Source organism: Mustela erminea, chromosome 17 (assembly GCF_009829155.1).
Source record: "Mustela erminea isolate mMusErm1 chromosome 17, mMusErm1.Pri, whole genome shotgun sequence".
NCBI lineage: Eukaryota > Metazoa > Chordata > Mammalia > Carnivora > Mustelidae > Mustela > Mustela erminea.
Window position 1 is genome coordinate 32,323,553 of NC_045630.1, and position 12,014 is coordinate 32,335,566.

The 12,014-nt window shown below is 46.0% G+C and overlaps 1 protein-coding gene across 1 annotated transcript; it reads left to right on the top strand.

Moving 5' to 3' along the window:
* Positions 1-5,728: 5,728 nt before the first annotated feature.
* LOC116576593 (protein O-glucosyltransferase 3-like) lies at positions 5,729-7,764 on the top strand. Its single transcript, XM_032319001.1, is given in 2 exon segments — positions 5,729-5,796; positions 5,798-7,764. Coding segments are annotated over 2 exon segments (1,605 nt in total). The 5' UTR covers positions 5,729-5,736; the 3' UTR covers positions 7,343-7,764.
* Positions 7,765-12,014: the final 4,250 nt, after the last annotated feature.

The following is a 12,014-nucleotide window of genomic DNA, read 5'->3' on the forward strand; positions in this document are numbered from 1 at the left end:
AGAGTATGTGACTAAGTATGGTGAAACCTTATTCTTTGAGTTATATCCAGTATTTACTATTTTGGTCCCATAGCATGGGTAATTTGTCATGTCTCTATTTTGTTATTTAGATAGTCTTTTGAGACTTGAATAATGATTTCAGTGAAGTCATTTCTTTCCTGCTGTTAGCAATACATATCAAGCAAAGTAAGTAGGGAAAAACAGCTATACAGATAGGCCCAGTGCACATGAACACGGAAGGTAATTTAATGAGCAAACCAGTATGTTTCTGGGTCTGCCGCAGTGTTTGCTCAAAGCCTTTTCCTACCTATGTGAATTTGTAACACAGAATGAAAAAGAACATAAGAAAAAGAGTTCGGTTTAGCAATTTTAACAATTTTTTTATTTTAAGGTATTTGTCTTTTGACTCAGATTTTTAATGAGGATTTTAGTATGTGGACTTAATTAACATTTTTGTACTCCTGTCCCTGAAAATTTGAAATCTAAGAACGAGATATAGATTAACCATTTTCTCAATTCTTCCCTCTGTTTCCTCTGAAACCTAATATATATTTGATATTTGCGATAATTATAGGAGTGCTTAAATGCCTGTAATTCCAATCAAGTCTTTTCACAGAAGCTCCTATTGTAAATCTTTTCTCTTGTTTCTTTTTTTAAAGATTTGTATGCTGTGTTTCATATCCTGGACTTGCTTTTTTTATGTATTTAATAATCAAATCATCCTTATTTGGTCCTAATGATTTGTCCCCCCAATCACAAGTTGCCTGAAATATCTACAAATGAAATATGCATGAGGGGCTTGAGGGGAGGGCAGCAAGGTTGCGGGGAGGGCTTCAGAACGAATGCACCAGATGTTGTCTCACTCATTAGAATCTTTCAGAAAGGAAGAATCCTCAGGAATAAAGTTGTTCTTGGGGTTTTTTTTTTGTTTTGTTTTGAATGGTTTCTTTCACAAAGGTTAGATAATGAGAAAGAATGAAATATACATAGACTAATATACCATCTCATTCCAAACCCACAAGTAAACCGACAAACATTCAAGTGACATTTTTATTTGTTGAACGATAATAATACAAAGAATACTACTTTATATTATTGTAACAAAAATTATTTTAAATTTTATATTAAAATTATTTAAATTTCATATCTATGCATTAAGATGCATAAAATCCAAAAGCTTTAAATGCCTGTAATTTTGTAACTTAAAAAATTAAATTAGACAATTATATTAGAGATTAAAAATAGGGGACTACCATGAAGAACTTTATGTCAATAAATTGAAAAATTTAAACAAAGCTTAGAACTTTGTAGGAAAATATATCTTCCCAAAATTGTCTTAAGAAGGAAAGCCTGATAAATTTATAGTCATTAAATAAAATGAAGGAACAGTTAACATTTTTTTCATAAGAAAATACTAGGCCCAGACAGTTTTACCGAGAAAGTCTACCAAATTTTCAAGGAAACAATGATTCTAACCTCAAATTTTCCAAAAAAATGGAAGGATAGCTTCACTCATTAACATTACATAAAAGTAAGACATGAAAGTGCAATAGCATAACTGTATGGTACCTAATTTGATGCTCACATAAATTCCAAGAAGTAGATGAAGCAAATACTATTTTACATGACAAATCCCTCTGGGCCTCAGAGAGGTTAACTGGCTTGATCAACATCAAATCTAGTAAATAGTGAAATTTTGACTATATTTCACAGTCTTAGAATCCAGATGGAGTCCAAGATTCATTTCCTGCTCACTCTTACTTTTGTAAGTTTTCATTTAATAGCAAAATTGTGTATTATTTCTCACATTTAAATGCGGTTTGGGGTTAGAGTTATCAGACATATATGACATCTTTTGAGTTTTTCTAAAAATAATGATCCAAATGAAACAACCAGAATCTTAACACTCTACCGTCCATACACTGAAGTTTGAATATTAGTTTGAGGTTGATTTATTGAACTCCTATGACTCAAAAAATATATGTAGGTTTATTATCTAGGAAACAGGATATATTTATATTTATCATGTCTTTTTTTTATTAAGATTTTATTTACTTATTTGACAGACAGAGATCACAAGTAGGCAGAGAGGCAGGCAGAGAGAGAGGAAGGGAAGCAGGCTCCCTGCTGAGCAGAGAGCCCGATGCGGGGCTCGATCCCAGACCCTAGGATCATGACCTGAGCCAAAGGCAGAGGCCCCAACCCACTGAGCCACCCAGGCACCCCTATATTTATCATGTCTTATCTGTTGCTTTGCAGGGGAAAATATCCTGAATAGATCTATTTCAAAATACTAAATTAACAGTCTTAGTAAAGACGTTGAAAAATCATGTCATGATCACCTTTTCTTTAGGTTAGATAGAATTTCTGCCTAATATGTAATAAAAGAAATTTCATTAGCCATTAGAACAGTAGGCTACAAAGTGATGTAACTCAACTGAAAGTAAACAGGTACTAAGATGCTTTACTTACTCTTTTGGTTGTATTTGTTCTTTTCACTTAGGAAAAAAATTGGTGAAGAAAGTTTATTCACTCCCATAAGTATTGTTCACTTATTTCATGTAAGGCACTGTTTTAGGCACTATGGGAAATTTGGGTAGATTTTTCCATCTGCCTTAAAAAAAGAACTGTCTAGATAGTATAAGACAAACTGATTAAAGTTGTGTGATAGATTTATAAGTAAAAAGCTACAGGAAAACAAGTGGTAATTACTCATTCTTGTGCAGTTCAGAAGAGGAAATTTTGTGATCACAAGACCACCGCAGGCTCTTTAGCAGTGATAACTCCACTCTCAGCTGAGGGAAATTCAGAGCGATTACAGCCTGGCATAGCCCAACAGTGGATCCAGAGTAAAAGGAAAGACATTGTGAGCCAAATGACAGAAGCCTACCTTAACCAGTCACTAGACGCTCTTCTGTCCAGGGACTTAATCATGAAGGAGGACTATGAACTCATTAGTACCAAACCTACAAGGACTTCAAAGGTCAGACAGTTACTGGACACCACTGACATCCAAGGAGAAGAATTTGCCAAAGTTATAGTACAAAAGTTGAAAGATAAAAAGCAAATGGGTCTTCAACCTTACCCGGAAATACTTGTGGTTTCTCGATCACAATCTTTATATTTATTTCAAAATAAAAGCTCATAAGTGAAAAAAAAAAAAAAAAAGAAAGTAGAGCCAGATCTTAGCAAAGTTCAGGTAAAGGAACAGAAATGTCATCGTTGGAAGCAGATGCCATACTTTAAGAAGGTGGAAAAGATGAAAAATTAAACTTCTTAGGTAATAGTTCTCATTGTCTGTAAGTTACACTTCCAAGTTCCAAGTAGTGACCATTCCCGGATCCCAGGGGTTCGCTTACTGAGTAGCCCGCAGGCTCCAAATGTACCCAATCATCCAAACCGCAGCGATAGCCACATACATGGACGTTTGAAGACTTAGGAAGTTGGACATCTTCTCCAGATTATCCCTTTTAAATCGAAAGTCTTGTTGCTTTAAATTTAAAATCTCATGGCTTTGACAGCCAAGTTGTGGAGGTGAAGACCTTTACCAAATACTTTGCTCCCTGGTATCAGGAGAGGAGACTGGACTCCAATGAACCTACAGAACCAACAAGGTGGCTGGATCTTTCAGGATGCCAAGACAATAGAGAAGAACCTGGTTGTTTCTGTCTTTATTTTACAGAAAAGAACAATTATATTCTCATTAAAATTTCAGGCAAAAATGAACAGTTTCCTTCCCCAGCAGACAGCTGGACATGAGGGTCCGTGGTCAGAGGACAAGTTGTCAGAGCAAATCGCGTGACGGATGCAGCTTTGTCTTATTCACTCTGGTATCTGCAGCCTACAGGCCCCGCGCAGTCCCGGGGCATCTGTAACACCCAGGAAATAGTCGCTGGATGGATGGAACAGGGATGGGAATGAACAGATCACAGCGAGGTAGGTGATGGTCAGAGTCAAGGGAACGAAAGGAGGACAAGCAGAAGTCTCCCTCTTTCTGTAAATTAGGGGAAACACAATAGGTAACTTTCCAAATTACACAGAGAAAAACAATCTCTAATTCTTCAGAAAAAGGGCATTCTGAGGACATGAGGAAAAGCTATGTTGACCCACAGCGACATCTCGTGACCAGTCTGCAAGCAGCATTCAGCCCCGTGAGAAAGGAGGGTGGAGAGCTGACAGGTGCAGCAGGTGAGAGACTGCTAAGGTTTGCGGGGGGCTTGGCACTTTACTAAGCCCTTGTCTCTGCCTTATTTCACCCGGTATCTTAGCCGGATGCCACAGACTGTAATCAAGTCCGATGGGGTCTGGGCTCCTGGTGAGCTGGGGTCCCTCTGCTCTCTGTCACAGATGGGAAGGGGTGGGCCGGAGGACGCAGCCCCTCAGCAGTGCCAGACGACAGAGATGCATGGAGGGCTGGGCAGCCACCGCAGGACCTGCACAGTGTCTCCCCAGGGGGAATGATGTCTCTGTCTGCACTGGGGGCCCATGAGTGACCTTTCCAACCCCTCTTCCCTGAGAGCCCCGGACCCCAGAGCCTGACATCTGCCACATGACTGTGTCAGGATTTGTGTTCACAGGATGTTCCCAACACACTGGTCCCAATGGTCTCAAAGGTCTACAACTGGTCTCAATGGTCTTATGTCTCCAGCCTTTAAAATGCCCACATTTCAATGACTGATGGACAATTTCTGTCCCCTGTCTTGGACTCTGGCTTCCTCAAGTGAGGGTCTTTCTTGTACCTGCAGCCCCAGCACTTGGGGAATGTACATAGGAAATAAACTTTTGGGACTTCATCAAAATCAAAAGCTTCTTCACAGCAAAGGAAATAGTCAACAAAACAAAGAGGCAACCCACGGAATGGGAGAAGATATTTACAAATGACAGTACAGACTAAAGGTTGATATCCAGGATCTATAAAGAACTCCTCAAACTCAACACACACAAAACAAACAATCATATAAAAAAAAGTGGGCAGAAGATATGAACAGACACTTCTCCAGTGAAGACATACAAATGGCTATCAGATACATGAAAAAATGTTCATCACTAGCCATCAGGGAGATTCAAATTAAAACCACATTGAGATACCACCTTACACCAGTTAGACTGGCCAAAATTAGCAAGACAGGAAACAACGTGTTGGAGAGGATGTGGAGAAAGGGGAACCCTCTTACACTGTTGGTGGGAATGCAAGTTGGTGCAGCCTCTTTGGAGAACAGTGTGGAGATTTCTCAAGAAATTAAAAATAGAACTTCCCTATGACCCTGCAATTGCACTCCTGGGTATTTACCCCAAAGATACAGATGGAGTGAAAAGAAGGGCCATCTGTACCCCAATGTTTATAGCAGCAATGGCCACGGTCGCCAAACTGTGGAAAGAACCAAGATGCCCTCCAACGGACGAATGGATAAGGAAGATGTGGTCCATATACACTATGGAGTATTATGCCTCCATCAGAAAGGACAAATACCCAACTTTTGTAGCAACATGGATGGGACTGGAAGAGATTATACTGAATGAAATAAGTCAAGCAGAGAGAGTCAATTATCATATGGTTTCACTTATTGTGGAGCATAACAAATAGCATGGAGGACATGGGGAGATAGGAGAAGGGAGTTGGGTGAAATTGGAAGGGGAGGTGAACCATGAGAGACTATGGATTCTAAAAAACAATCTTTGACAGTTAAAATGAGCATAAGAGTGCATGCAGAGAGCCAGACGCCGGACTCCGCGACCATGCGCCGCCTCCCACCGGCCGCGCTGCTGCCGCTGCCACTGGCCCTGCTCGTGGCCGCAGGGGGCCCCCAAGGCGCCAGTGAGCGCGCCGTGGAGCCTGGTGTGGGGGCCCGGGCTGCGGGCGGGCGTCGTGCTGCCCGTCTGCTACTTCTACCTGCAGGCCGTGAACTCGCAGGGCCAGAACCTCACTCGCTCGCCCCCAGGTCAAACACTATTCAAAGTAGTAATCAAATCTCTTTCACCTAAAGAGTTAGTCCAGATTCACGTCCCCAAACCTTTGGACAGGAACGATGGGACATTTTTGATGCGATATAGGATGTATGAAACTGCCAGCGAAGGGCTGAAGATAGAGGTCCTTTACGGTGATGAGCACGTGGCTCAGTCTCCTTATATTTTGAAAGGACCAGTGTACCACGAGTACTGTGAATGTCCAGAAGGGGATCCTCTGGCCTGGCAGAAAACTCTTTCTTGTCCAACCAAGGAACCACAGATTGCAAAGGATTTTGCTTCCTTCCCCAGCATCAATCTCCAGCAGATGCTAAATGAAGTTCCAAAAAAGTCTGGGGACGAGAGGGGTGCCATTGTTCACTACACGATTCTCAATAACCGCATCTACCGGAGATCTTTAGGAAAGTACACAGACTTCAAAATGTTCTCGGATGAGATTTTGCTGTCACTGGCAAGAAAGGCCCTTCTCCCCGATATAAAATTTTATATTAATCTTGGAGATTGGTCTCTGGAGCATCGGCAAGTCAATGAAATCCCGGGCCCTTTGCCTATTATTTCACGGTGCGGCTCCCTGGATTCACGGGACATTATCCTTCCAACGTATGACATCACCCACTCCACGCTCGAAGCAATGAGGGGTGTCACCAATGATCTCCTCTCTATTCAGGGAAATACAGGGCCTTCCTGGATCAACAAAACTGAGAAAGCTTTCTTCAGAGGTAGAGATAGCCGAGAAGACAGGCTCCAGTTGGTACAGCTCTCCAAGGAAAATCCAGAGCTCCTAGATGTAGGAATTACAGGATATTTCTTTTTCCAAGAGAAAGAAAAGGAGCTTGGAAAAGCTAAATTGACAGGTTTCTTTGATTTCTTTAAGTACAAGTATCAAGTGAATGTGGATGGGATCGTGGTGGCTTACAAATATTCATACCTCATGTTGGGTGACAGCTTGGTTTTGAAGCAGGACTCGACGTATTACAAACATTTCTATATGGCACTAACGCCTTGGAAACATTATGTTCCAATTAAAAGAAATCTTAGTGATTTACTAGAGAAAGTTAAGTGGGCCAAGGAAAATGATGGAGAAGCCAGGAAGATTGCAAAAGAAGGGCAGCTGGCCGCGAGGGAGCTGCTGCAGCCACACCGGCTCTTCTGCTACTATTACGGAGTACTCCAGAAATACGCGAGCGCCAGTCCAGCAAACCCAAAATACGTGAAGGGATGGAGCTCGTTCCTCAGTCAGATGATAATGCGTCCCCGTGCCAGTGCCTCCGGGAAAGACCTTCCAGAGAAGAGCTTTAAGTCAGCTCCCATCGACAGTCCTGCAAGTGCCAGCGACAGGTTGAAGGCAAGCCTTCAGACAGAGGCCGGGTGGCGGTGAATGCAGTCGAGGAGACTCATGTGGACAGGCAGAGCAAGATGAGAGCAAGTGTTACAGGTCTCTTTGAATATAATTTTCTGTTGTGTAAAAACCTCCATCATCAACATCACAGTTTCTCGAAACAGAAAACTTGCAGGTCACTGTGGACAGAGAGGCTTTGCCAGAATAGAAATCATTCCCTGTGAAATGATTTCCACCATATTTCCTAGTTTGTTCACTTTCCCTCTCCCTCTTCCAACTATGAAGAAAAAATGTTGGTGCAGGTTCCTCCCCTCTTATTGAATAATTTCTCCTCCTACAAGCTGCTTTGGACATTCCGTAATAGCAAACCTCCTCTTGGAAGGTCTGATAAGGATAATTAAGGAAGAAGAGCATGGCTCCCTTGTTGAAGGTAACTGGGAGACTGTGGAGGCCACATTTTTCTGGCCCAGCAGCATGGAATGTTTGGCTGAGCAAGCGCACATAAAGGGTTTATTTTAACAGCAGGCTTTCAGGAGGCGGGGGAGACAATGGTAAAGGGAAACAGGCGATGTTCCACCCTGAGCTGCTGGGCTTCAAGGACGCGTATCCTCCTCTCCACCGGAGGCCTGCTGCTAGTTCGGGTTTTCTCAAGTTCATCGTCAAGCATGCTTGCATGACCAGTACAATTTCTCCTTAGTGATATTTCAAGCAGCCTATCATTCTGAGGGACGGTTACATTTCCCCCTTTTTGTTAATGCAGAAGCCGCAAAATCCGTTTTGCAAGTTCTTGAACGATTAGTCGTCAGAAAGATTTCCATGAGCATCTGAGGACGAAGCATAAAGTGATTATAGCAATAAAAAGTGTCGTCATTCCACCTATAATGCCAGCACCAGTGTTTTGATCCAAGCAAAGGGGTTTACATCAGATAAAATATCATTAATCCTTTGAGTGAAACTCACACTTGCAACTGATTGTAAGGATCACAGGGAATGCCCTGAATAGTATCTTGAAGGTGTTTAATATCCACAGTTAAATTACCACCATCATGACTACTAATATGGGTCTGGGATGTATCAAATAGCACACGGGTGCTAAGTTGAGGACAGGAGTCAGGTGGCTCGTCAGGCTCCGGGTGTGGCCAGGAGGCACTGCCAAAGGTGGTGGTGTCCTCAGGGAGGCATGTGGGTTTCTCCCAGTCTGGGGGTTTTGTGAAGCTCTGAATGGCATGGTCTCCTCCTGGGTTGCAGGCAGACTCCTTGGGTCTATCTCCTGAGTCCTCAATCAGGAGGGCTCAGGGGACAGGCCCCTGGGGACAGAAGCCTGCAACCCACCCAAGAGTTACCAGCGCTGGGATGGGCGCCCCAGAGGGCTGAGTAGAGGGTGGTTTTGGCCACATGTGAGTGTGGCTTGCAGAGGGCTTTCTCACGTGATTTGGGCTGCGACCACTCGGGAACCTCAGCCAGTCCCAGGCAGTGGGACTGCCGGCCTGTGCCACCGGAAATGAGTTCCCCAGGGGCTTTCCAGCCAATTCTTATCTCACAATCTTTCTGCCCAATTGGGCAGAAAGATGATGAGACTTGGCTGGCATTGGGTGGCAATTCCAGCCACGCTGGCAGTCTAGAGTGCTTTCTCACTAGGTGGGTACTTGTCAGGCCATCCAGGAACATGGGCCAGGTTCATGCAGCTCCCCCAGAGGCCCCTGACCAGGGGAGCATTTCGGGGGAAGAATTGAAGGAGTGGGTCCAGCTGAGAGTCAGCCTCCATGTTTGTCGCCTGGTGGGTCGCCGAAGGTGGGGGTGGGTTTGAGGGGGCATGCAGGTTTCTCCTGCTCTGAGGGTTTTGCACAGCTCCGAATGGCACAATTTCCTCCTGGGTGGCAGGCAGAGTCCTGGGGTGTGGCTCAGTGGTCCCCAGTCTGAAAGGCATGGGGGCCAGGTCTCTGGGGAAGGAAGCCTGAAAACCCAACCAAGGGTTAGGGTTAGGGTGTAGGGGCATAGCAGGCCCAATCTGCCAGCACTGAGGCAGGATCCCCAGGGGGCTGAGTGAAGGACTGGGGTCAGGTGGTGTATCAGGCTCCAGGTTTTGTGGCCAGGGGGGCCGCTGCAAGTGGCCTCAGGGAGGCATGTGGGTTTCTCCCAGTCTGAGAGTTCTGCACAGCTCCAAATGGCATGGTTTCTTAGTGGATGGCCGGCAGATTCCTAGCATTTGGCTCTGGAGTCCTTAATCTGGAGAGATTGGGGGACAGGCCCCTGGGGACAGAAGCCCAAAAACTCAACTGAGGTTTAGGGTCAGGGCCTAGGGGCATGGCAGGCCTGATCTGCCAGCACTGGGACAGGGACCCCAGGGGGCTGAGTAGTGGGATGGGTTGGCCACATGTGTGCCTGGCTCATAGAGGGGTTTCTCACAGGGTCCAGGCTGCGACCACTCAGGACCCTGTGCGAGGCCAGGAAATGGCCCTATGGGACCGTGCCACCCAAAGCGAGTTCACTGGGCATTTTCTTGCCAATTCTCATGAGCTTTCTGCCTGTATTGATATCGATTTGGGCAGAAAGCTCGTGAGAATTGGACACTGTTGGACGGCGAGTTGGGTCGCACTGTTGTCCACTGTCGAGAGAACTTTCTCGCTAGGTGCATGTCACGGCTATCCCGGGACATGGGCTGGTATGTGGCTCCCCTGAGGGCCTCTGACCACAGGAGCTTTCCAGGGGCAGAGTGGAGGGAGGGGGTCTGGATGAGCGTCAGCCTCCATGTCTGTGGCCCAGTGGGTTGTTGAGGGTGGACTCAAGAGGGGCATGCACATTTCTCCCGCTCTAAGGCTTTTGCGCCAATCCAGATGGCACTGATTCCTCCTGAGTGGTAGGCGGAGTCCTGGGGTATGGCTTGGGGCTCCCCAATCTGGAGGGCTTGGGGGACAGGTCCCTGGGGATGGAAGCCTGAAAACCCAACTGAGGGATAGGGTGAGGGCCTAGGGGTCTGGCAAGTCCGACCCACCAGCGCCGGGGCACACACCCCAGGGGACTGATTAGCCGGAGGCATTGGCCTCATGTGTGCCTGGCTCACATGGGCTTTCTTATAGGATTTGAGGCATGACCACTCGGGATCCCGGGCCAAGCCCAGGTGGCAGCCCTGCAGGCCTGTGCCACCAGAAGTGAGTTCACTGGGGATTTTCCGGCCAATTCTCGTGAGCTTACTGCCCAAATCGATAGCAATTGGGCCCCAAAACTCGTGAGAAATAGCTGACCTTGTGCTTCCATTTGGGCCGCGTGCGTGCCAAAACCTTGATACCCGCGTGCGTGCCATCCGGGGCCACAGGCTGGGCCCATGCAGCTCCCCTGAGGGTTCCCACAGAGACAAGCTCCCTTGGGGGCAGAGTTGATGGAGAGGTTAAGGCTGACAATCAGGCTCTGGATTTGTGGCCGGGGGTTGTGGGAGCCCTGAAAGCAGGGTTGGCCTTAGGAGGGCATGCAGGTTTCTCTCACTCTGAGGGTTCTATGCATCTCTGAATGGCATGGTTTTCCCCTGGCTGGCAGGCAGAGTCCTGAGGTGTGACTTAGGGGTCCCCAATCTGGAGGGCTTTGGGGCCATACCTCTGGGGACAGAAGCCTGAAAATCCAACCTAGGGTTTGAGTTAGGTTGCCTAGGGGCACAGCAGGCTTGATCTACCTGCACTGAGGTGGTATTCCCCAGGTGGCTGAGTTGAGGGTGGGGGTCAGTCGGTGCATCAGGCTCCGGGTTTGTGGCCAGGGGGCCACCGAAGGTGGGGGTTCCCTCAGGCAGGGCATGCAGTTTCCTCCTGCTCTGAAAGTTCTTTGCAGCTCCAAACAACACGGTTTCCTCCTGGGTGGCAGGCGGACTACTGGTGTGTGGCTCTGGGGTCCCCCATCTGGAGGGCTTGGGTGGCAGGTTTTTGGGGACAGAAGCCTGAAAACCCAACCTAGGGTTAGGGCCTGGGGTATGGCAGGCCCGATCTTCCAGCACTGATGTGGGTTCCCCAGGCTGCTGAGTAGAGGGTGGGGTTGGCCGGTATTCTGAGACAATTCGTGCCACTCATGTGTCTGGTATTTAGAGTACTTTCTCCCAGGGTTCAGGCAGCGAACACTCAGAGGACCGCGGGCCTGGCCTGGGTGGTTCCCCTGAAGCCCCCAGCACTGGAAACAAGTTGGCTGGGGGTTTCTGGCAATCTCACAGGACTTCTGCCCACTCAATATTGTTCTCTTGAAGTCAGAGTATTAGTTGTTCTGAGGAGACCTTGATACCCTAGTGTTAAATGATCTATATGCCATAACTAACGTGAGTAATCTACTTCTTATAGCAGGAAGAAACATTAAAGTAGTACAACATATTTACTAACTGAACTCCATACTTTAATAAAAACCTTGGCAATTTTTTGTTGTTGTTGTTAAAGAATTTATTTATTTGAGAAAGATAGATAGCATGAGAGAGCACGAGGGGAAGTTAGAGGGAATAGCAGACTCCCCATGGGGCTGGGAGCCTGATGTGGGACTCGACCCCAGGACTTTGGGATCACGACCTGAGCCCAAGGCAGTTGCCACCCATGTACCCTTTGGCAAGATTCTTAATATTTTTTAAAATCAAGGCTGTCACTTTGTTTACTCTCTGTATCTATTCCTAAAAGTATGTTGGCTTATATGAAGATAGAATTTTATCTTCTTTCATCTTTATTCTATATTGTATTTTACTCATTTAATT